This window comes from Trichosurus vulpecula, chromosome 5, assembly GCF_011100635.1.
Source record: "Trichosurus vulpecula isolate mTriVul1 chromosome 5, mTriVul1.pri, whole genome shotgun sequence".
NCBI lineage: Eukaryota > Metazoa > Chordata > Mammalia > Diprotodontia > Phalangeridae > Trichosurus > Trichosurus vulpecula.
In genome coordinates this window covers 205517476-205543926 of record NC_050577.1, presented here as the reverse complement: position 1 = coordinate 205543926, position 26451 = coordinate 205517476, and the positions used below count along the sequence as shown (strand labels likewise).

Sequence of the window (26451 nt, the reverse complement as noted above, 5' to 3'; positions counted from 1 at the left end):
TGTGGTGCAAGATTCCATCCATCAGAATAAGACTCTGGTGGACCTCCTGACATAGCCCTGTGATACAAGGTACCACCCATCATAACAATGACCTGGTGGACCTCCTGATGTAGCCCTGTGGTACAAGGTACCACCCATCATAACAAGGACCTGGTGGACCTCCTGACATAGTCCCATGGTACAAGGTACCACCCATCATAACAAGGACCTGGCAGACCTCCTGACACAACCCCGTGGTACAAGGTACTACTGAAGATAACAAGGACCTGGTGGACCTTTACGGAGGGAAGTCAAAGAGGTAGATCTCAGCAGGGGCAGATTGGACTACATAGTAGCTAAGAGTTCTTTTTAATTCTGAGATCATGTTATTGGTTCTCTGAAGAAAGGATCAAGAGATGAGCTAGTGGGATTTTAAACCCCAGCTTGTTTGAATCACTTGCTGGGCAGCCTGTAACTGGATCTCTGCAGGCCTCAGTCCCCTCTCTGGAAGACACAAAACAAGTACTGTGCCTTGTGCTGGAAAAAAGTCAGGACAAAACACAACACAAAGTGTTAGCTATCAGTTCTCACCACCACTAGATGTCACTGCAGATCCACATTGAGTAAGCTACAGGTCCAATCTCCAAGTCCCACCCTTCCTCCTCTAACTAGAGGAAGCACCTTCACAACTCACCCCAGATTGGGTTTTGTTCCCTTCCACTAACTACTCCAGGATGCTGGGTCTGTAGGTCCCACAGCCCAGGATTGAGCCCAGGGGTTAAGGCCTTTAGTCTTTGTTCTAGTTGGCTTAGGGATATAAGACCTCTGTCACTTTCATTAAATTTATTTAACTTCTCTAGAAATCACAGGACCATAGACTGGGAGCTATAAGAGACCATAGAGGTCATTTAACAAACATATTGAGTGGATAACATTTAATGATTACCCTACTTGAGGTACTGAAACTAGCATCGGTTAGGAAGCAGTAGACATATACTCTTCCTCTGTCCTCTGGTCCCAAGTCTTGACACTTAAGAGACACTTGTTTCTCAGTTCCAGCAAAGGGACTGGCTGATGGGAGTGAAGGATACTGCTTCAGCAAGCCTGGAGCCCGGAGTGGCTAATAGTAAGGGGTAAAGCTAACTAGAAGTAGCTAGCACCCATTGGGTTTTTCATGACAATCTTAAGACCTTATATTATATATATATGTGTATATATATATATATGTGTATATATATATATATGTATATATATATATATTTGTTAGAAGGATGCTGTTTTGACTATGCATATTTGTTGCAAGGTTAAAACAAATGATTGATAATGAAAAAAAACTAAAGAATTTTTTAAAATCAGGTTTTAGAATTTGGGGTCATAACTTTGGTCCAGTTCTGGTTTTGTCTCTCAGCTTTGACTCTGGGTCAAGGCAGATGTCTGAAGGCCAAACAGACATTCCTTTCCACTGTGATGGCTTCTGCCCAGGCTCAGAAATAGATTCTAGGTCCTACCACCTTTTCCCCAATGGTAGAGTCCAGTTCTGAGGACAAAGAAGGCCATATTGCAGTGTTGTCGAGTTTCCTTGATTTGAGATGACCGAGAGTGGTGCTGACAACCTAGGATAAAAGTCTTCTCATCCTCTGCTACGTTGTCAGGGCTTCTCTGCCGATGGAGGCCAGGCAACTATAGTTCACATATGGTCAAGAAATTCGAAGTACTTAACATAAGGATGGTGGTTTTTTTCTTAACTTTCTTTATAACTTCATTTATAGCCACATCTTCTTTTTATAAATATTCTCCCTCTTTTTATAAATAGGCAGGTAATTAAAAGAGGAATTACTTTGCCATACTCAGTTGAAGAACCCAAGCAATCCTGTACCTACTAAGTCAAATGGTGCTTATCCTTCTCTATTAGGGGGATATCAGAACTCTTCTCTCTTTCCTTGGGAGTGTTTAATTAGTTGAATGAATAGGTACGTATGTCGAAATACATTCATCTCTGAAGAGGAAAGTGACAACTACTTAACAGATATATCAAATATTCAAGGTATGCCTTATTTAGGGGAAAGTAAATTTCAACGAAGTATCTTACAATATCTCTTCTCCGTCAGGTAAGAAAATCTTTCCTAATGTTGTTTTTAAGCTGTTGCTTGTAGGTGGAGAAAGAGTGGGAATACCTGGAAAGATTTGATGAAAGTCCAGAGCAGGGTCCGGATGCCTTCCCCACGGCTCAGCAATTTGACAAGACGCATGACCCGGAAGAGCCGGAAGAAGGTGATGGAGATCCGGGAGTTCTCCTCTGCATTCTGGAATCCATTGGTAACATGAGGTAGTAGTTAACATAGCCAGAGAGAGAAGGGATGGGGATGGAGGGTAGGAGCCCTGCTCCAAGAAAGCAATGCCTGGTTGAGGCAGGGGATTGGTAAGTGTGGGGTGGGGTTAGCTGCACTCTGTTTCTTTCTTTGGTTCCTTTTCCTATTTCCCAGAATCTGTCCTCAGGTTGTATACAGACTGCTCTCTGGTGAGTCTCCATGCTCAGTCCTTCCCTTGGTCCATGCATGCTACCTGGCAACCCAAGATCAAGTTGTCTCTAGGCAGGGTTCTTTGAAGAGCAGAACCATGCCTAGGTGTTCCTAAGTCTACGTTCCCTGGAGTCAGGACTTTATTTCGGAACACTTCCTCTCTCACTCACTCACTTAATCCTCTCTCTTTTTAAACCTTCAGTCTCAAATTTTGGTATAGTTGAAAAACCTTTCATTTTAGTTATTGAAGAAGGTTCAGAAGAAATTGCTATTATGAAAAGCTCTTGTTCTAGGACTAGTCCCTGACCTCACTGGCACAATGATACAGCATTATACTGCCCTTAGTCTGGCTTTGCCAAGGGGCTCCAAGTCTTGAGTGGGCCTTGTCTATGAATCAGGACTTTTTTCCATAAAGGACTGATATTCTTGCCTTCTGCTGCTGGCACTGGCTCTCTCCTAAGAAGTCTGGGTGGATCTGTGGGGAGGTGGAAAGGGGCATTGTTCTAGGGGGCTTATATCCTAGGATTCAAATTCAATAGAACTGGAAGAGGTAAGGATTATGAGCAAGGAACGTCCATAATGAGTAGGGTCCGACTGCCCCTTAGACTAATTGTCTAGCCAGCATTGTTCCAGGGTCTCTAGCATGTCCTCTGGCTGTAGAGGCACTAACACTTCTCACAACCTGGTCATCTTCAAAAATGAAGGATGAACAACTCCATAGCCTTTACTCAAAGCCTAGTCATATCCTTACAGATAGCTCCCCCCACCCCATTTTATTATATATATATATATATATATATATATATATATATATATCTGTATGTATGTATATGTATGTATATGTATATATATATATATATATATATATATAGACACACACACATACATATATATGATGTATGTAATTCTCTACCTTACTGCTTACCATTTCCCTTCTCTCCTTTGGCCAGGGACCTGTATCTGACTCTGATACTTTCTAAAGGGAGCCACTATTGCACTTGGTGAGCTGATCGGCTTCATCTTATTTGAAGAGAGATGTTCTGCCTTGGGAAACACCATCTTCCTAAACATTATCCTTGGGGGAGTCTGCTTTCAAGGGGGGGCGGTGATGAAGGAAGAGATGGGTAAATGAGATCAAAATAGTCTTAGGGTTTATGGCTCCAATGTGAGCTGAAGGATAAACTTTCAGTTCTGTTTGCCCCAGGACCTTGGACAACTAGTGCCCAGGAAAGTGAGGTGGGATGTTCACCTCTGATTTTCTCTGCTTCTGGAACTCAGAACTACAAAGACGACATAGAAATATGTAGACTCACCACTCTCTTCCATTTATCCAGCTTGCCTGCTCTGCTCAGGTGGGAAGTATCTCCAAGAAGGTTCAATGTATCTGTCTTTACACCCCCTTCCCCACCCAAACTAGTGCAGCTCACCCAACCCCTGCCACTGCTCCTCCTGCTGTCAGGACCAGGAGAGAACAGACTCATTAGATTTCCTGTTGTTGCTTCCAAGCCTACATCTCTTCCCACTCCCACAAAAGAGGAAAACTCATCAGCCCAAGGGCAGCTGTGTTTGTCTTACTATTGACCTCACCAACAAACGGTTTCCCCTGGTTGCTTTGCAAAAGATATTAACTATTTCCCAGCAAATCGCTCCTTAGCTGTGTCCAAGCTTCAGATATATGCACTGAAATGCACTTGAGACCTTAAAGGCAATATTTGTCCAACTTCACGGCTTATTGACCAGCAATAACTTGGAGGCATATATGTGGAGGATAGATACTTTATTTGTACCTAACCCTCACTCCTATTCAAAAATGGGATAAAGGACCCCATAAAAGGCTAATAAAAATTGGAAACAATGGAATAGTGTTTTATGCTCTTCTCTGGGCAGGACCATATCTGAACCATCTCAGTAAATAGATTTCTGTTCTACTCCTCAGACCCTTCAGGAAAAGACACTTCTTTCACCCAGTTATTCTGCCCACTCCAGGAGACAGAAAGTTTGTGGTTTTCTAAACTCCTGGCATTCTGGTTCCTTCCAGTTTGAATATCCTGGGCATCTCTGGTAGACTGCAGAAGACACTGGTGGGGGATGGTCGGCAACCAATCTTTCTCATACCCCTAGGTCTCTAGCCTGTATATTTTGAAGTTTTTGATGTCCTTAATCTCTATTTCTATCATCCGTGTATCTGTTTGAAATTCTATGTTTTTTTCTTAAAAAGAGGTTGCCTTTCCCCAGAGGTGTTTGAAGAGAAAATTTAAGATTTTGTAGCTTGGCTGTCAGTTTCACCATGTTCAGGAGGGAAGGAAAAATGTAAAGAGAATAATCCTGAGTGGGAGATCCAGCTGTGACTGTCAAGAGTTTGAAAAGTTGGTGCCACTGGGGCATCTCATTCTGATGAGTTTAAAAAAAAAACAAATACCAAACCAAATCCTGCAGAATGAACTCTATTCTATTTTTTAGAACTTTCCCTGTTGACTATAATTTGCTAATGCTGCTCAATTTATAGGATAAACACATTTCTTCTTGGGCCGTTATAATTTCTTCTAATAAAATTAATTATGATGTAATAGGAAGACAGTTTCAAAGGCTGATTGCCAAGAGCTAGAAAAATCCAAAGCACAAGTTCTGTCAGTTTCCTCTCACCTGAGGCATAGGACCCAGGATGGCCTATATTGGAGAACTGTTCAGCTGAATTGGTTAATCCTAATGAGTCCCTAATGTGTCTTGCCCTTAGATGCTCGGTAGTTACTGACTACTGCATAGGCTAGAACAGGGAATTGACTTGGTCTTTTTAAAGTGTGTGCATCTGCAAACATTACATAGGAGGCAATCTCTCAGATAAACACAAAGATTAATATCAGGTCTCATGACTTTTTTTTTCCCAGGGGGAAAATGATAGGATCCTCAGGTAAGTAACCTCTGCCCTTCTCTCCTTCCCCCATCATTTAGTCTAGTCCACCATTCTCATGCCTCCAGGCTATGGGAGAGAGACTTAGCCTAGTCTTAAAGAAGGCAGAGAAATGTCTGAATCTCCCTTAAGAAGCTCCTTTTCCTTCCAGGATCTAGCCTTAGGGGAAATGGAAACCAGGTAATTACTTTGAGTAATTTATTGGATCTTTGATCTAATGGTCTCTGATGCAGATTGCAATCCCTCCATGTTTTCTTATCCTGTGTAATTCTTGTCTGTTTTTTTCTCTTTTCATAAATTCTGCATAGAGGAGCACTCTACCATGTTGGAGGCCTTCTTGTTTTTTTTTTTAACATCTCAAGGGGGACCAATATGCCACTTAGTTGGACATATATTGTCTTTCAGTCTTGCAGCATGAGCTCCTTCTAAGAGGTAGGCAAATAAGTGCATTAACTCCTAATATGCTTAAAATAATTAATTTTGGGTCAGCTAGGTGGTGCAGTGAGTAGAACACTGGCCCTGGAGTCAGGAGGACTTGAGTTCAAAACTGACCTCAGACACCTGACATACTAGCTGTGTGACCTTGGGCAAGTCACTTAACCCCAATTGCCCTGCCTTCCCCCCTCCAAAAAAAACCAAACCAAAAAAATAAAATAATTTTTTTCCAGCCTTCTTGACCAGCTGGACCAGCAACATTATTCCCCCCATCTTGGATCAAAGTTAGATAGCACAGCCAATTGACTCACTAATGTATCTAACAGGAAATTGTCTCTGTGTCTTATTCTCTCCTAGTAGCTCATTAGAAAGGCAGGACAACAGGGAAGCTTCACCCAACGGAAAGCTCATGACATATGAAGGTAAAAAACACCACCACATGTACAGCATATTCACAGCTCATGTGACACCAGGCAGGTATGGAAACACGGCACAGTGGGTTCATGCAGAGGGAACTCGGGGCTCAGAGTTTCTTGTGACTGGGGTGGACAACAGAGTGAGAAGTGTGTTAGGAGTGTCACAGAAGCTGGGAGCGTGGTCTGTATGTTTGGTCTTACCATAGAGGGAGAGCATTGGGTATGTTCAGCTGGCTTTAAAGGAAGGCAGACAGAGATAAGCTGTAATAAGTCTCCAGTGAAGAGGCCCTAGTATTCTAGGTCTTGGCTAACACAGGAGCAACACTGTGGCAGAAGAGGGCAAAAGGAAGCAAGTGGCAAAAACAAAAATACAAAAAAAAAACACGAAAGAGTAGGCCTGTCAGGTTCTCAGTTGTCCCAGGAATTGTAAATTGTCTGGGTATGGCTACCATTTTAGAGATTTCTTTTACTCCCCCTTGAGCAAGCTTTAGGAAGAACTTCCTTTACTGGAAAGACTATGTCCTGTCGCTAATTAGATAAATTGACTGGTTTCTGGCCCACCCTATGTTAGATATGTAAATCATGTTATTTTGTGATTCCCAATTCAATATGTGACAGCTTGGGGCTGTGGGACTGTCAACTCTCTGGGGAAACCAGTTGAGAAAAGCTTTGCTTATGCTTTACCCTCATCTTTTTCCACTTCTCTTTGGGCAAAGAAGCTTAAACACTGGGCAATGGACATCTGGGTCTTGAGGAGAACTGAGATCTATTGATTCTTGTAGAATCTGAGGAAAGAAGCACCCTCCTATACCTTCCAGAGTGCTGATTCCCAGAACTTAGTCTTTAGGCAAGATGGAGGATATTTTTCCTAGGCAATCACTCTCCTCAGTTACTAGAATTTAGGTCCATATGTCTGCATGGTTCCTCGGAACACTCCTTAAAAGCCATTCTCTGGGTTTTGACTGCTGGATTAATTTGACAATAGAAGACACAATAAATTGGCCTATAGGTAGGTCTCCTATGCTAATATCTTTCCATAATGCTTTGGAGTTTACTTTGGAAAAAGAGATTATTGGGTCCTCCCCCCCCCCCCACTCTGGATCTGAAATTACCTGTGATAGACTTCCTACAGAGGCCACTTCTAGGAGATCTGAATTGTTGATCTATAGTTATTTTTTTTAGTTTTTACCTTCCTCTTTCAGGTGGTTGCTCTTGTGTTTTTGTTTTTAATGTACAAACAAAGAAAACATGAGATGGAATTTCTATACAATGAAAATGTGCCCAGCTAGACATTTTTTTAAAGATGGAAAACAAAATTTTCTGTTATCAGGTTTCTCAACTGATTTTTTTCTTTTCTTTCCATAACAAGTTGGTAGCTTGGTTGTTTTTTGTTTGTTTGTATTTGCAAGGGTGGGATGGTAATGGTCAAGGGAAGGAAAGGAGACAGAGGGTCTGCAGGTCATTTAGAAAACACGGTTTGGACTTTGGGTTTCTGCTTCACAATCATTACTGGATGCCAAGGTGATTTCTGGTTGATCCATTTCTCTGGTTTGTCTGGGATCACTGGTATTTGGTCAATAAGCTAAAGCATAGCACCAAAAGACAGACAAGGAAATGGACAGACAGACACATACACACACACACACACACACACACACACACACACACACACATCCCCCAGAAAGGACATTTTATCATGTATCTTGATAATGTATGAAGAAAACCTTTTGCAACGATTTCTAGTGCCAAACAAGTGATAGTCAGACTGATGACTCCCAGAGTGACTTGGTGTTGTTAAAGGAGCAGAGTGTGTGTAGCTCTTCTATAATAACCAGATGGAGCATTAAGAGGGAAGTTCCCTGTTCCCTGCTGCAGGGGAGTAGGCTTCAGTAAACTAGATGCAACCGCACCATGATAAACATGAGATCATTGATTTAGAGCTGGAAGGAACCTTAGAGCCTATCTAGTCCAGTTACTAGGGAGGTTGGGCCTTTGACCTTCTCTTGGCTCCACCCAGTGGCATGGAGCACCAAAACAAGCAAGTTACTCTGTGGCTGGATTATCCTCTGGGTCATCCCCCTCTGCAATATGATCAAAATGGAGACTAGTTTGAAAACCCACTAAAGCCATTTAGCAAAATTATCAAATCAAAAAATCCTCATTGAAAACCTAAAATGTGTATGATATTGAGCTAGGCATTACATGCTTATCCTCTAGGAACTTCCAATCTGGCTCATTCATTGGTTGGTCCCAAAAAGTTACTTCCTGGATACTCTCCTTGTTCCTTAAGCCTTGCCTGGTGGTAAATGACAATCATTGGTTATGTGAAAGACAGCATTGGGTTTCATTGCATCTGCTGATGGCAGCTTTTTAGGTTAGCATTTTGGGAATAGTCCGAAGAAGCTGAAATTCATTCATTCATTCATTCATTAATTCATTCTCTATGAGTCCATTCTGCAAACACTGAAACCTAGAAGGAATGTATATATAGTAAGTTTCCTTAAAGTCTTCTATTATGGAATTCCTGGGCCCAGGGACTTTTTGAGCCTTTACCTTCTGATGGGAACCTTAAGTGCCAGTTCTCTCAGATTACTTAAAATGACCAGGTTTTAATGGGGTAAATGTCTCCATGAACACTACCCACAGGGTGAATTACTGAGCAGTCATTCCCCCACATCTCTCTTTCTTAACCAGACTGCAATTTTCTGGGGCTGTGAGATACTAGAGTAGTTAACTCCATTTGTAGATGCAAATGGTGTGACTAAGAACAGGTTATTATCACTCCGTATCTAAGAGACAGAGAGGGGAAATTTTCAGAGACTCCTAGTGACAGGTTCCAGCTGTAGGTTAAGAGCAAATTAAAAAAAAGTAAATAACTGTACTTCAATTAACTTATGCAAATTATCCTTATTTGGCATAACTACAAATTGCAATATGGACAGCAGTGGAGAGTTAATAAAGGATCCGTTTCCCCCTTATGGCTAAGAGTTACTTCTGTTCCGTGTTTTTAAGTTCCAGGGGCAAAATGATTGAGATTGTGAAGCATGCCTGAGAAGATGAAATCTCTTCTAGGATTGTGTTTCAGGGACTACGTCCTTTCTAAACTTTGTTATCTTCTCCAGCACCTAGCCCAGAGCTCTGTACATAATGGGTGCTTGAGAAGTATCTGTGGTTGTTACTATTGTTTCCTTACACTTCTCAGTGTTCCATGTTTGGGATCCCAAGGGATGGGGTCCCAGATGTCAAAAGGCAGATGAGGCAAAATTCCCATTAGGACAGGGATAGAGAAAGGATAACTGTGTGGCTGTCAACTGCTGAGACAGGTTTCCTAATCACTGCATTTTCCTCCTGGAGTTAAAAAAAATATTTCATAGCTATTAGGGAATGGATCCTTGGTTAATTGTACAAGACCTAGGAGGGTTGTGGGATGAGAGTTAGCAGAGTTACCTGGTCTCTAGGCAGGATAGGTCTATATGACCAATAACCACAACTAAACAGTCAAGAGATGCTGGACAAGTCACCCTAGCAGTCTTTTCGTATGTAAAGTGAAGGGTTAGACTAGATCAGGGCTGGGGAACCTGTGGCCTCAAGGCCACATGCGGCCCTCTAGGTCCTCAAGTGTGGCCCTTTGACTGAATCCAAACTTCACAGAACAAAATACCCTTAATAGAAGTATTTGTTCTGTAAAACCTGGACTTGGTGAAAAGGCTGCACTTGAGGACGTAGAAGGCCACAGGTTCCCCACCCCTGGAAGGTTCCTTCCAGTTCTAATACTTTCTATATTAAGAGATTCACTTGGGATCCACTAACCCTCAAGAGATCTGCTGATAAATTTTAGGGGAGTCTGGGAACTTGGATGAAAAAATGATGTCTTTATTTTTACTGACCTCTAATGAAATTTAGTAGTGTCTTTAATTAGGAATGCAAACAATAGGTATGATTCTGAGAAGGAATCCACAATCTTCACCAGACTCAAATGGGTCTATGACATACAAAACAGCTTAATAACCTGTGGTATATGTGTGAATTGGGTCCTCAAACAAATCTTGATGTCTCTCTAGGATTTCCTGGGATTGCAAATCACTGCAGCCTTCTTCCCCTGTCTGGAAAAGGGGATATAGATGACCTAAAAGAGCAGCTGGCAGATTCTGAGTACCTCTGTGGGAAGTCTGACATGTTTGGGCAATCTTTAAATGTTTGAAGGACTGTTATATGTTAGAGGAATTCAACTTGTTCTCATTGGCCTAAAAGGCCAGGAGCATGGGGTAGAAGTTACAGAGGAGAAGTAGATTTAGGTTTCAGGTCATGAAAAATATGTCTATGATTAGAACTGTCCCAAAGCGAAAATGAGTGGCCAAGAAACAGTGACGTCTCCCCCTCCCCAATGGAGGTCTTCAAACATAGGCTGGAGATGTAGAAAGAATTCCTATAAAGGTGGGCTAGATGACCTTGGAGGTTTCTTCCAGCTTTTGGATTCTATGGTTCTGTGACCCTGCTGGCCCACAGTGACAAAGGGCAGAATGAGGCCTGGACAGTCCATGTGAGGCCCTTTGAGATTTTGAGCCACCAGTAAAAGAATATAGACTGTTGAGTTCCTCTGGAAAAGCCTAATAAAAAGAGAAGTGCAGGTGCAGGTAGTCTTTCACTAGTCCCTTAATGGTACTCTCTGGGTTACTTTGCCGACCATCAATTCTGTCAGGCCCCAAGGGTGTGGCTGGGAGTGAATCCATGTTATTTTAAAGCTTTGTTCCAACTCCCTCTGGGCCTTCCCTCTTTGCTACCACTAAACTGCTTCTAACCTTGCCTAATCAGCAATGAGAGATACCTTAGTATGCGTGGGTATATTGGAAGAGAGAGGTGTTTGAAGTTGTTGGAGACAGACCAAAGCTAATCCTAGTTTGGAGACATGAAAAGAGAGGGAGAAGACCAGCAGAAACTAAAGGGGCTAGAGGACTTCAGGTATACTTGGTGCCAAATTTTGATAGCCGGCATGTAAGCATAAGCAGCAATCATCAATAAGAAAGAAAACACTCAGGAACTGGGGTGTCAGGATTGCTAAGCCCAGAGAAGTAGGAAAGAGGTCAAATGCTCTCCAAATTGTGAAGTAGGTGGAGACAAAGCAAAGTGCCTTAGGAGGGACATTTTGATTTTGATTGTGGAATGAGGAGATGGAGAAACGGTCAAAGGCCAAGAATGAGAAGAAAAGGAAGAGAGATAAAGGAATAGAAGGGAAGGGAAGAAAACAGGATAAAACCAGGGGAAAATAACAGTGAGAAGGTACAAGGTCAGAAAGAGACAGCTTACATTCCTCCTTCCTAATCTGTTGTGTTATGCTCTTGTTACAAGTATTCTTGGCTCTGTCATATATGACTGTATTGAAGCTATGGCAGCAGAAGGGTGTCTCGTGTTAGCTGTCCCTTGTTATAGGTATCCAGACAACCTACTTAACAGAGGTTCTTTTCCTCAGAAGGCACCACTAAGAAAAGCTAGGGTTTCTGGTAGCTTCTCAACAGTGATGTCCTCCTACCTGATCCTTTCTTTCTGTCCTGAAATGCTGAAGGCTCACATATCTATCTGGCCTCTATTATCAGCTGCATAGCTGACAGCTCAAATGGTTGGTACTAGATGAAGTCTCAAGGGTCACCACATACCTCTCCTAGCAATATGATGGGCTCTTTAAGCTGGGACAAGTACTATTGTCTTTCAAGGAAATGTGTAGGTTAAAAAAAAAAAAACCAAAAAACTTGTTATAAAATTGCCATGGTGTTTTTTGTTCTCTTAGAGATGAAAAATAGCACCCAATTCATTAAAAAAAATTTGAAAATCCACATGAAACAAATGAACAAAATGTGTTTGTTAGTACTACTCACAATATCAAGTAATTCAGGATTCTAGAAAGAGTTAGTTACAAGGACAGTGAGAAGGACAAAGGGATGTGTCTCAGAAAATATAAGTAATCCCAGAATACTATCGATAAGGATATGGGTTCATGGCATGTCAAAGGAAATGGTTATGCTTCTTCATCTCTCTGCAAAATGTGTTATGGGAGTTTGGTTTACCATTAGGCACTTGGGAGAGGCAGAGAGACACTGATCTCTTCTCTCTGCTTATGTTCATTCTTGGTACTTGTATAACCTCAGGTAAACTGCTTACTTCTTTTTGCCCTGACAGTTTTCTGGCATATAAATCAACACAAACCCAATCTGCTGAACAGGCACTGACCCGTGGGTGGATGAACCCAGATAGATCATTCTGTAGCTGAATTAAGCATTGGGTCTCCTTTTATTCCTATTTTCTCTGTAGAAGGATTCTGCAAAGCTAGGAGAAAGAGTGGTGTGTGTGTGTGTGTGTGTGTGTGTGTGTGTGTGTGTGTGTGTGTGTGATAAAGGAGATGTAGGAAAAATAAAAAAAGGGAAGCAAGCTTATCCAGAGATAAAAGTAGGGATGGAGGTGCTAGAGAACTCCAGTGAGTTAAAAATTAAATTTAAGATATTCTCAAAAACAGAGGCGGCCCTGTGAACTTGGGATCAAAGACAGCAGCTCACTTTCTAAAGCAAAGGATTTGGAGACGACTCCTTGTAATTTATTTGGCCTACTTCTATTTCCACCAACCGTATTTGACCTTAATGAGCCTAGTTAGTTTGGAGCCTATAAAACTAGCTGTGTGATCTTTGGAGATCAAATACTTATACCAGCTACCTCATATGGCTTAATTCTTTCTAAATCTTAAGGTGCTTTATAAATATGAATTATTATTCTGGGCCTCTGGGCCAGACACCTTCCTTTAACAGTCTTCCAAGGCCTATGGACCCCTCAGAATAAGAGTTTTAAGTGCATAAAATAAAATATGTAAGATTATAAAGGAAACCAGTGATTTTCAAATATAGGCAGCTAGGGGGTACAGTGGACAAAGTGCTGGGCCTGGAGTCATAGAGACCTGAGTTCTGTATTGTCACTAATACCCTGTATTGTCTCTAGATTCCTTTATATGAATGAATTTCTGACATTATTTTTTCTACCAAAGAAATGTTTATTCAAAAAATAATACTAGCACTTCTACGGGAAGGATCAAACTGATCTCTTTCACTTATAAATATTGAAGGCCTCTAAAGAGGAATGATTGATTTTGTATACACTGGCTACAATAAGCTAGAAGATTCAGCTTTCTAAGAAGCTGCCTGTAGAAGCCTCCAAAATTTCAATAGTTATACAAGCTAGGTCAAACCCAATTGCCAAATTACCATTTCTCATCAGTTTAGATTCCATCAAGCTAATAAATAACTCAAATAGTTATATTATTCTCCTCTGAGATAGAAACTGGCAATAAAAAGAGCCCCAGGAAAAAGAATTTCAAAAGGGGACAGGAAAGAGGATGACAGAGGTAATCATTCTCTTCACATATTTGTATGGATTGGACCTGTCTTCCTTAACTCATGACTAACTTCTTATCTAAGCAAACTCTTCTTCTTCTCTGTAATTCATGCAAAAACAAGTCCAGTAGCACGTGAAAAAAGCAGTGAGAATGCTAGACTTGGGAGTTAGGAGTCAGAATCCTAGCTTTGCCATTAATCTATGTGCTCTCGGGCAAGCTACATTATCTCTCCAGGCTTTCATTTTCTTAGCTATAGAATAAGTGGGTTTGATTAAGAAGATCTCTAACATTTTTGCACTTGAGGTTCTATGACTCTATAATATAAACTACTCACACTTTCTAATTTCAACTGCTCCACTGGCACGCCAGTCCTCACACTAAACATGAGTTCAATTGATCAATCTTTCCCCTTGCAGCAGCTTTGGCCACCAAGGAAGTTGAAGCCAGGCGGGCCACAGCTGTGCCCTTCCCTCAGCTCCCTCCCCAGGAGGAGGGAAAGGACCTCAGGCTGGGGCTGTGCTCTCTGACTCAACTCTGGGTGGGTGGGTAGATGCTGTTGGTAGCTCTTTCTCTGACTCAGGCTGTCTTTCTCCCATCATTCTAGAAGCAGAAGCCCAGAAAAGGGACCAAACTTCATTCTTCCCTGCTTTGTGTATATGTTCAGAAGGGATCAGACAGCAAAGGCAGTGGAGAGCACTGGTGAAGGACACAGTTCCTACCATCTAGGCCAGAAATGTGGGGCTGACCCCAGGGACTGGAGATAGAATAAAGAGCTATTTCTGTAGAATCTGATGGGTATGGTTTTCTCTTTTGGAGACTATCTTTCAAAAGCTGCACCTTCTTCCTTTCTGACATGCAGTTTTCTCCTTGGTTTCCTCCTTCTCCTATTTTCTTTCCCAAACCACAGAGGTACCAGGCATGTCATTAGAGCTATAGATAGCAGGCATGCTTCCTTCCTCTTTCATGGTGAAGCACCAGTCATTACAAAAACTGACCCTGTGTTCATGGAACACCTATTGTTTAGACATCCTCAAGAGCTTATTATGGCTTTGGGGGGGAGTGGCGGGGAGGCAATTAGGGTTAAGTGATTGCCCAGGGTCACACAGCTACTAAGTATCTCAGGCTGGATTTGAAACCAGGTCCTCCTGACTCCAGGGCTGGTGCTCTATCCACTGTGCCACCTAGCTGTCCCTTTCGGTTTTTCTTACTAAACAGGGTCAATAGGCATTGAGAGGTTAAGTAACTGTCTCAAAGCATGTGGCAAAAGATTTAGAAAGTCCTGAGCCTTGGTAAGAAAGCCTAAATAAATCAGGCAATTCTCCACTAATAAATGCCCACTTTAGATCCATCTGTGCCCTACTGCTACTCCACCTGGGTGGTTCCCACAAACCTCTATTTCTTCCCCAATGTGATAATTTAGGAATTCTTAGCTTAGAAAAAACTGGTCTTCCTTCTCAACACTGCTCCTCTTCCAGCCTCAACACTAGTCTTGTCCCGGTCTAAGCAGATGCAGATTGCTTGAATTGGAAGGGATCTAGGGCTCACTGAATTGATCCCCTTCATTTTAGAGGAGAGGAAATGGGCCCAGGAAGTTGATCAACATTAGCACAATTGTAGCAGAACTAAGACTGGAACATGTTTCCTCACTTTTAGCTCAATACACTTTCTATTTCATCATAATGTCCGCTCCCCCCATCTGATTGGTAGCATCCTTGGTCCCAGCCCATCCTAGTTAATATGATAGTCTGAATCTCCTTTTCACCTGAAAGACAGATGATCATTCTCATTTCTACCTACAGCTTTTCCTATGGAATCTAAATGAATCTTTTGTTTCCCATTGTTATCAGCATTGAAAGCTCTTAGGAAACATCTTATTTGATTCCAGGACACCATTTTATTGCTCTGGATAGACACAACTAGTGGTGGTTGTGGACAGAAATGCAGCCAGGCTTGGGTGAAGCCTATCAAAAGAGAGAAAAGAGGTGCCTGAGGGAACCAGGTGAGGACTGAGAAATATCCCCTTTAGACTTGGGGCAAGTAACTTACGTTTTCTGGGCCTTGGTTTCTTTATCAAGTAAGTGCTTGTACTAGATGACCTGAGCTGAAGAGGCTGAGGCCAAATCACCCAAATTTACATCTGGGCTCCCTCCCCCTTCTGCTAGTTGATGAATGGTTATCAGCATTTTAATTGTCTAAGCAAAGGAAAGTAATAGAAGGAAGTCCTGGAATCCTTAGCCTGCTTCTTGCAAGTCTTAATTTTGGAATCCTTTACCCTACCTTGATGCTCCATGGCTTGGAATAGTGGGTTATCCCTTTTCCCATTACTTGGTAGGAGAGAAAAATTATGTTCCTCATGTCCCAAGCTGAGACTTCAATGGATTCTCCCATAGGAACATCAGGGGCAGCCAGGTGACACAGTGGATAGAGTGCCAGACCTGCAGTCAGGCAGACCTGAGTTCAAATCAGACCTCAGACACCTACGATATGACCCTGGGCAAGTCACTTAACCCTGTTTGCCTCAGTTTCCTCATCTGTAAATGAGCTGCAGAAGGAAATGGCAAACCACTCCAATATCTTTGCCAAGAAAACCCCAAATGGGGTCACAAAGAGTCAGATGTGACTCATTCTTGTATATCATGATTAGGTTCTATGGTGCTGTCAGTCTGGAATTAGACTTTATCTATGTTATGAGTTAAGAAGACTTTTGTGGGCTAGCCTAGCAACCACCATTCATAACATTGTTACTGTGGGGAAATCTAGTCCAAGTTCCAAACAACATGTTTGTTTATGAAATTTTGGAACATAACCTTCACAAGTTGGGAACTGGTTCTATTGCCTTTCAAGAAACATGGAAGGCATGTTGGTCTTTTCCATTCCAGAGCTATAGAAGAGTTTATGCAGAAACTAGTCATAATTCAATGACTTATTGGAGAGTTTTCAGGGAATTCAGGTATCACTCAGAAAGGTGAAGCCCCGATGCTGGGTTCTTTTTGCCCAGCCATGGCTCCCTTTTCGGGTTACCATATCAAAAGTATAGAAGGGGATCTCAGAGGTTGCTTGGTCTAACCTGAACCTGAACCGGAATCTCCTCTGCCACATCCCCAACAAGTTGTCATACAACTAGCCTCTATTTGAGGACCTCTAGAATGAACACAGATTTATATAGACGGAAACCTTGGCAACTGGAACTGATGTTCCTTCTTCATGGCTTCTCAAGGCTAGAACCATCTGACTCTTCTCCTTTTTCCAGAGTCCAACTCCTACCTCCCTCCTCCCACCAGTCAAGGTGTCTCCAACACCTTACCTTCACACACACTGTCGTAGAATCCCGTAGGTCAAGTACTAGCTCTGGAGTACTTACTTCTAATGCTTATAGTCATAGTCCAGGATTGAGAGCTGGAAGGCATCTTAGAGGCTATGTTTAGATCTGGAGGATCTTGAGGGTAGGGAAAAAAAATCAGTATTCCTTGGATCAGATGGCCAAGCCAAATGCTCTGGGATATGTCCTCTCCTGATTCCCTACCAGTGAGGAATGAATGAATGGATGGATGGATGAAAGACAAAGCATTTATTAAGTGCATACCTCATACAAAGCAATGTGCTAAATGTTGGGGCTACAAATTGAAATGATGAAACTTATGACTTTGTTCTCCTCAAACTTCACATAGCATAACTTGCTTATGAACTTATATAACATTGTGTGTTATAGTCGTCTGAGTTTGTGTATTATCACCCTACATGACTGAGCTTCCTAAGTGTAGTAACAATGTCATACCTAGGTTTGTACGTATGAATACAAACCTCCACTCTAGCACTTAGCACATAGTAGGTGCTTAATAAATCTGTTGAATTAAAACAAACAACACATGGGATTATATTGATGGCATGGCTGGGAGAGTTCAGAGGATCACAGAATGGGAAGGGACCTCAGAAATCAGTCAGTCATTTTATAGATGAGGAAACTGAGGCCCCCAAGAGGTTTTAGAAACCTGCCCAAGATTACACAAGATAGTAAGTACCTGGCAGAGCTGTGACTTGAACTTGTATCTCCTGAATCTAAATCCAGAGTTCCAGGACCTCTAGGATCCAGGTCATCAGACTCCAAGTCTAATGTTATTTTCCCTAAGGAGCAGCCATCCAGGCCTGCACAAGCTTCTGCCCTCATTTACAACCTCCAAGCCCTGCCATCCACTTGGATCACATAATTAAACTAAAAGTGGGGATCCTAGGGAGGGTATTTTGGGAGCCTTGGGCACTTTGATTCAGCCACAAGACTAAATTCCTTGGATAACAGCGTTATTGTTCTTTAGTTGTTTTGGTAATGTCTAAATCTTTGTGACTCCATTCAGGGTTTTCTTGGCAAAGATCCTGGAGTGGTTTGCCATTTCCTTCTCCAGCTCATTTTTTTTTAACAGATAAAGAAATTGAGGCAAAAGGGTTAAGTGACTTGCCCAGGGTCACATAGCTAGTAAATGTCTGAGGGCAGATCTGAATTCAGGAAAATGAGTCTTCCTGACTCCAGGCCCAGCACTGTGGCCATTGATCATTATTACTGGGAGAGAAGCCTAGATTTTTGAGTGAGGACTGTCATGGGGGGAAAGGATCCTAAAGCAGTAGCCATCCAACTTATCTGATGTGTGTGATTAACCATGTGGTGACTGGAACTCCACGGGTGAAGTCAGAATAATTATACAAAACCCAGACTTTTGATCTGCTTCCAAATATACCTGCTGAGTGGATAGTGGCATCTTGCAGAACTATCAGAATGGTAACCATAAGAGATCTTGAGTATGGAAAGGGTGGGACTTTTGTGCTCTGAGTAAATAGTGGGATACGTAAAGGAGAAAGGTGGGGAAAGGGAGGGCACTCATATGTAGGGGAGGTGACTAGTTGTGGATCATGGTCACAGATTAGGTTATTTTGGAATTAACTTCTGTTTGTTCCTTCACTCTCACTCATATTTACATAAACAGGCAGGTCCACAAAGAGGGAACACTTGTCAATTCCCCTTTCCCCTAGCCTAGCCCATCTATTCAGGGGCTCAGGAAGGGTTGGGTAAGAGGAACAGATAGACAGGAAATTGTGAGTGAGTCACTTGTCTCCTCTAGATCTCTTTCTTTACCTTTTCTAAACCTCTTATGAACAAAATCCTGTAGCTCCCCCCGCCCCACCACGTTCAGAGAAGGGGTGTGTGTGTTTTTTAAACATATGCAGTAAGTAGAGGAATTGGAGGATGGGCAATGCTGCTCAACTTACTGATTACAAACAATGTGCCCATAGTATGAGGAGAGGCAACCTGGAGTAGTAGAAAGGACTCGGGAGTTTGGGTCAGGAGACTTGAGTTCAAATCCCAGCCTTGACATCATTAGCTTCGTGATCATGGTCAAGTCTCCTTGAACTTCATTTTCCTCACCTATGAAATGGAGATAATAATACTTGTACTATCTAACTTGTTCTGAGAAAAGCACTGGTCCACCTTAAAGTGCTATGTGAATGAGCTCCACTGTTCCATGTCTTCTCAGTAGTTGGATGCTTTGAATTCTGGGGACTTGTATTTGTACTTCCCCCATTCATGCCACAGACACTTGTTTTCCTGCCAATTTTTTATATCTCTTATCTTTTTTCCTATGTTTATCTCAATCCCGTTTAAAGACTATAAGCTTTCTGAAGGCAGGAATTCCATTTGCTATTTCTATTACTATTTCATAAACCATTTAATAAGCAACTACTAAGGGCTAGGCACTGAAGATACAAAGACAAAAATAAAAATGGTCTCTGCCTTCAAGGAGCTTATGTCCTCTTCTCTTCACACAGTAGGTGATTTTTTCACATTTATTCATTGAGTGACTGGCACTGTATACATACATTCAAATAAACACCGAAACTCTCAGGGGGCAAATCTCTTTTTCCTCCACAATCTGACATAGTCCTCATGATAGTCATCTTACTCAACTAAGCATCTCTGGTGTCCCCAAGACCATCTCGGATGTATATAAAGACGTTTAAGATACGGTCCCTCCTTTGGATGAACTTACCCAAGCTCCACTTAACAGTCAGACAGGCACAGCCAGACACAGGATTCCTTTCCTTTCACAACAGAGCAGGGACAAACCTCAGCTATTTGACAGAAAGGTCTTACCCCAGTTCTTTCTCTAGAGTTCATAGTTAGGAGTTGGGGATACATGGCAGCCCAAGTATAGATTTGGTAAATAGGCCCAGTTCAAATACTGCCCATAGGCAATGCCACCTATGTGGCTATAGATGTATATATAAACATAGTATCCCCTACCTTCCTTCCCCCCAACCCCATACCTCAACTCCTCATGATGACAACTTAAACAAAAAGTTTTACCTGTAATAGGCTAACAGGTCATCACGGAGGGCTAGTGTTAGGGTTAGAATAATATCTCTAGGGCTGTTATTAAGCTACTGCAGCTAGAGTTATAGAATAGAGATAAAGATATTGGAGGGTCTGAGGGCTCCAGGGACTTTGGAAATAATTGCGGATTCTCCAGCAGGCAATAATGATGATGGTAGGCAGGGGACTGGGTAGGGTAGAAGAGGAATTTTAAAGTTATCTGAAGATCTACAGCCAAAGGAACATGATGAAAAGTTACACGCACATTTGCACATACACACACACACACATACACACACACACACACATAACACATAACACACAAGACAAGACACATGGGGTCCCCAAAGATAGACAGCTCTCTAGGGTCAGAGGAACAGGGTTGACTCCTTAAAGATCTATCACAGCTATTAAGAGATGTGATAAAATTGAGGGGAGCAGGCATGGGAAGGGGAAGAGAGTAGAAGGTAAAAGAGGAGCAGGCATTGAAGGGAATTCCTGCTCCCCCAAAGTTCACCTTTGTGTTGGGGAGGGAGGTGGAACAGAGTTGTAGGCAGGGAAACAAAGCAGCCATTTTTTCCACTTGGCTGGGAGTATGGGAACCAAATACAGTAGGATAGGAGATCGTAGGGATTGTACTAGGTGGGTGGGGTACTTTCAAACATCTCAGATCAATACTCATTCTAAAACTACTGCTTGATGCTGTTATTCAACCACTCACTGGATTAGAGGAGTGTGAGTACATTATTAAGATTCTTAATTAAAGAAAGATAATAACAAAAAAAACACACGTTAAGAAAGACTTGCCTATAAAGAGAGAAGATTTAAACATGCCAGGTAACAAAGAGACATGTGCAGAAATCGAGAGGAACTGTATAGTAGGAGGGAACTCTTTAGAGGGGATGCGGCAGAAGGCCGCAGAGTACGGGGTGCCAGGGTCATCTTCTATCCGAGGCTAGGGTGAATGGGGACAGAACTGTGAAAAGTGCCAAGGAACCAGCTGCCTGGTTTTACGGTCTGAGCCACATGCTTTTATTAAGGCTCTAGCAATGTGCTCTTGCAACGGACCAAACAGAGATCTGAGTGTGATATCTGACCACTCAAATCATCCGCTGATCCAGAGGATAAAGAATCAAGGCTCCCCAACTTGAGGAAGGGTTCCAGGAGGAGGAGCCAGACAAGCTTTCCACTTCAAAGGCTGTTTGAGCTTATATTAAAGGGGATCCTATTCAGGATGCTCCTTGGCTTATGGAAAGCTAAAGGAAGTGAGGATTCCAGCTTTCATTCCAACCTCGAAAGAGTTGATGCTCAGCAGGCTGTGGGGGGGAAAGGGCTGGGGTGCTCAGGCAGTCCTGGCCTTCCTCGAAGAAGGAGGGTCAGAGTGGGTACAGATCCTTGCCCCAACAGCTGCCCAGCAGTGGGAAAACTCCCATCTCTTTCTCATTCCACATGCCCCTGGCTACTTCCTGCCATACAGTTTTGATTCATGCCAGGCTGATTATGAAGGGGGGAGAGGAAAGGAAAAGATGCAACAGTTAAAAAACAAAATAAGGAAAGTGGAGAAAAATCTGAACTCATTCCCAAATAAGGGGGGAAAATAATCAAATGAAAGCAATAACAAAAAAGAATCATTTAAATGAACAAAATCAAAACCCAAACAAACCAAACCCCCTTAAAAAAAAAGAACATAGGAGGGGGGAGGGGAGGAAAAATTGCTAAAGACAAATGAGTGTTAGAGCAGGCACGGACAGTTAGGTACAGACGCCATTTACTTACGTTTACCTCGGTGATTGCTATATCAACAATGCTACCCACAACAATCAAGGCGTCAAATGTATTCCATGCATCACAGAAATAGTGCTGCATGTGGCAGAGAAGCCCAGGAGAAAAAAAGAGAAGAGAAAAAAAACCAACAAAACAAACCAACAACGAAGGAAGAAAAGAAAATAAAAAAATAAAAAAAAAAAGCATGAAAGGGAGAGAAGAGAAAAAATAAGAAAAGAAAGAGGTTACGGCGGGCATCTCCAATCACCTTTTTCTTTTTCTTTTTTTTTAAACCACTCTATAACTCTGGCAGCTGAAACCTGTGTCACGTTCGGTTCGAAGGGCAGGCGGAGAGGACTGACGAAAGGTGGGTTAGTTCAGTAGTTACATATACTCAGATGGTTGGCGGGAAGGGAGCCCACCTGCTCCCTTCCAAATCAGGGCAGAGCTGGGACATGTGGGAGGGAAAAAAAGGAGGAGAAATTCCTGCTTTTTTCCCCCAGGAGAAGTACGGCGGCTTCAACAAAAGCAATGACTAGAGGGTGGGAGTGGAGGAGGGGTACAGGAAATAAAAAGAGAGAGAGAGAAAGAAAGGGAAACAGAGGAAGAAAAGGAGGAGAAGGTAGGAGAAGAAGGTGGTATCCTGGGGAGGGTAGAGTAATACTCACATTAGTCTCACTGAGAATGACGTCAATAATGCTGCCAATTACGATCAGGAAGTCAAAAACATTCCAAGGATCACTAAAGTAACCCTACATAAGGGAGGGGCAGGCAGGATGGGGATTAAAAAGGAATGTTAGACAGACAAAAACAGTGTAATATCACCATTAGCATCACCTTCTGCTGCTTGCTGGAGTTTCATACCTCACCATTGTGTGGCCAGGAGCATGAGTCCAGGGAAAGAGGGGGGTGGTGGGGTGTCTAGTCTAAGCCCTCGGCCTCTGCCTTTTCCTTGTCGTCCCCATCTAATCCCAGCATCCCTCCTAATCCACCCTCCCTAAGGGCAGGCGGGAGAAAGGGGACTGACTTCCTTTTCAGGTATATTGTGATTGGGAATTAAGGGAAAGAGGGGAGGAATAGGAAGGGAAGTGGAAAGTTTAAGTTGAGATTGTCTAGGGATATGGCTGGTCTCTATTTTCCACTCAGTTCAGCATCTCCCTGGCCTCCACCCTACCAGCCTCTACTCTGATTCTGAGTGGTTACCAGGGCCCATCTCAGAGACCGCGGTGAAAGGGAACTGGCAATCATGACCAATGGGGCTGTGGCCCCATGGATGATGCTAGAGGTTAAGAGAAGCACTAAAAACCAAGATAACTGCACCCAAATGGGCTATCTAGTCTACTCAGCTCTAGGGTGGCTCACACAGAGGGCAGGTTGAAAAAAATGAATGATGGCTTAGATGAAGAAAGCATCCACAATGAGCCAGACCCTATTCACATCAAATACAAGTCCCAGCTTTCACAGGCTTTGCTATTGAAAGGAAACATAGTTCCAGGTAGCCTTCTGTGTAGGCAGAATGTGGGTATCATTTCGGGGCTGATAAATACCCCTCCTCCTGCTTCCCACCCAGTATCTGTTGATGCTTGGAATTCCACAGTTAGATATTGATTCCTAGGGAGAGGTAACATATTATACACCTCAGTGTGAATGAGTTTTATCAGACTGTTCCCAGAGACCTTAGGGATAAAGGTGAGGAAAAGAACAGGTCATTGGACTTTCAGAGATGGTATATGGAAAGAGGAGGTATAATTAAGAAGGAAAAGGGCACAGAAAAGGGAGGAGGGAGGCTGAGGATGTCTAAAAAAATTCACTTGCCTCAGAATTTTGTCTGAGTTGGTGCTGCACAGCATGTGAATTTGGACATGGGTTTTATATTTTAGATCTAGAAAAGAGGGACATGTCTATGTTTCCAGAGGACACCTGTGGAAATGAGGATAGCCTGACAACAAAGGAAAGGTGGTCCCATTGTCTCAAGATTCTATCCTCAAAGCTGTAAACTGATGGGTGTAAACCACCAGGTACTTGGATCTTTTCCATTATCTACAAGTGATAGCTACCTACATACTATGTAGTCTATCCTGTCAAGCTATAATTTTCCCTTTCATACCCTCAAGATGGCATTTGGGAGGATACCCTGAGAGCTACAACCCACAAGTTTAGTGCTTGGCGCTCTAGGTATTTATGGCTAGTGACTAGCAGAACCATTAGCATCACCCCTCTAGCTAGGGTGAGTAACATGAAATGTACTCACAAATCAACTCTGAAATTCATGGAATGAAAATAACGCAACCAATTAAGACAAAATCAGTTGGTTGAGCTTGATAATTAATTTCTGTAGTGATACAGGAATAGAATCCCAGACCTGGAAGGGACTTTGGAGGGACCCTACTCCAACCTTTGGGGATTTGGGATCCCATCATAAATAAGCATGCATAGAGCACATATCAAGTATGCTGGCAAATAGCTGCCCGGGGTGGGGATGAGGGGGAGAATCCTCTTTATCATTCCCCAGTGGCCAAATGGGAATGCTCTGCAAGGATGTCCCAGAATACACCTGGGTACTGCCTATGGATTCTATGTTTTTTCTATTCTACCAGAGAGGACTTTGGAAGGTAACACTGGGATCATTACTTGAACTTGCTGAGAGGAAGTATTACAGTTTGTGGATGGTGGGCCAGAGAGAGAGTTGTCTGTCTGGAAAAGGAGAGAAGGGTGGAATTCCTTAGGGAGGTGGCTGGGCAGACAAGTTGGAGATTTCTTTATGGTACAAAGGGCAGATGGAAGGAAGTTCCCCACAGCATTTAGAGCCCAAACTTCTTCCTTACATTCTAACAGGCCCCTGGTCCTCCCAACTTCTTTCATGTTACTGAAAGAGCGCATGTATTAAATTTTTGCACCCTTTGAATCCCCCCTTTTAGGAGTGGGAATTCTAGGAATTAGTGATGGTGGATGTGAAGCTACTGAGAGGTAGGGTCAGAGGCTCAGGCTTCACTATTCATTTTCCCTGAGCTTATCTCAGATTTGTGGCAGCAGGCCATTAGGGAAATACCCAGATGTCCCCCAGGACAGTTGTTGTTGGGTTGAGGCTAAGGCTGCTTCTCTACGATGACCTTATTAGCCTGTCACGGAACATGCCCCATATAATTTTTCAGTTAGCAATTTGAGGTGCCTTGTCTGGTAAAGGACAGCCCCTCCCTATCCCACTCCTCAGGCTGAACACAGGACCACCTGACCAACCTCTTAAACCAGCAGGTGCTAGGCATTAAAGAGATCCTTTGGGTAATATGAAACCCAGGAGTCTGATTCACAAATTCTTCATGAATAAACATCTCTTTACCACAGACTCATTAAGAGTTACAAGATATTTTCACCATTTCCGTCACTTCCTCAGTCAATTTAATAAATATGTATATCATATATATTATGTTTTATGTATATACGTATATGTATTTTCATAAGGCAAGAACTTGGGTTCTTTTATCTCTGCCTGGCTATATCTAGTTCCTCTAACCTCCTAACTTCCCAGCTGTGCCCTGTTTCCAGAGGGAATGAAAGACATGTTGTCCTAGGCGGCTGCTATTCTTAACGTGGAAAGTCAGGTCATGGGGAAAGGGTGAGCCTCCATTCCCAGGCAGTTCTGCCAAGGGGAAGTAAAGCACAGCCTCCAAAGGGGTTTGGGAAGAGCCAGATGGTGGAGCAGAGGTTGATGGGGACAGAGGTTAGGTGAAGGTCAGATTGTGTCATGGCTTTCTTATTGGCCCTCTGGAGCATCTCAGAAAAAGCCAGAGCCTCTGAGATAGAGAGAACTCTCTCTTCTACACACCTAGAGCAGGAAACACAAAACAAATCCCCTCCTGATCCGCTAATTTTCCCTTTAGGGGGAAAATATCTAGAGCCTTTTTATTTCATGGAGGGGAGCTGGGAGACATAGAAAAGGAAGACTCATTAGTACTTATGGTACTTTTTTTTCCTACTCTTAAAACTGGATTTTTGAAAATACTATTAAGTATTTCTGAATACAAATGCCTTCATTGTGGGCAGAACAGGATCTAACTCAACCCAGGGGGATCCCCACCACCCTACCCACACATTAAGTTTTATAATCTGATAATTCCGATTCTGTTAGAGGGGAAGGGAAAGGGAAGAAAAGAATGGAGAAACAAGAACTAGCTCAGAACCCAGAAATATTCAGCATCCCGCCTAGAACATTTGGTAACAAAACATTACATGGTTGAAGGGGATGGGGGAGAGGGATTGAGACATGTGAGTGGAGGGGAACCATGGTGTCAAAAGAGGAATGAACTGGAGTCTCTGCATCCATCTGAGGGACCTGAAACAAAACTGGTGAGATGGGCCCTGATCTGCCATATCACTGAAAGAGGGAAAGAGGGAGAGGGAGGAAGAGAGGTAGATAACAAGACAAGGGAAAGATGTTGAAAACCAGACAAACAAGGAAAGGTTAATCAGGATAGCTGCCAGGAGAGCAGATGACTTTAAAGGGACTCTGTCAACCTCCTGGTTTACCATCCATCAATTGTATTATCCTTGGACTTTAGAGTGGGGCTCAGAGTTATGAAAATAAAAGAAAAATGTGCCAATCATCCCCTCTTCCTTTTCCTCTAGTTTGGCCTGATTGCCTTTGGGGTAACACCTCCTGTCCCATCCCCACTAGGCTGTGTTTCTTGGAATGGCAGGAGCTA

At 42.7% G+C, this 26451-nt stretch overlaps 1 protein-coding gene across 4 annotated transcripts in view; it reads right to left on the bottom strand.

Annotated features, from left to right (window-relative positions):
- CACNA1C (calcium voltage-gated channel subunit alpha1 C) overlaps positions 1-26451 on the bottom strand; it is a 1048429-nt gene that overhangs the window by 57147 nt on the left and 964831 nt on the right. For 2 of the 4 annotated variants that reach the window (XM_036758693.1, XM_036758695.1), the window contains exons 30-32: positions 21764-21847; positions 6459-6491; positions 2154-2282 (exon numbers count right to left, since the gene is read on the bottom strand). In XM_036758693.1, the coding sequence (XP_036614588.1) occupies positions 2154-2282; positions 6459-6491; positions 21764-21847 (246 nt within the window). Of the gene's footprint in view, positions 1-2153; positions 2283-6458; positions 6492-21763; positions 21848-22419; positions 22504-26451 lie in introns of all 4 variants that reach the window. The other 2 variants (XM_036758696.1, XM_036758694.1) reach the window with 2 other exon arrangements.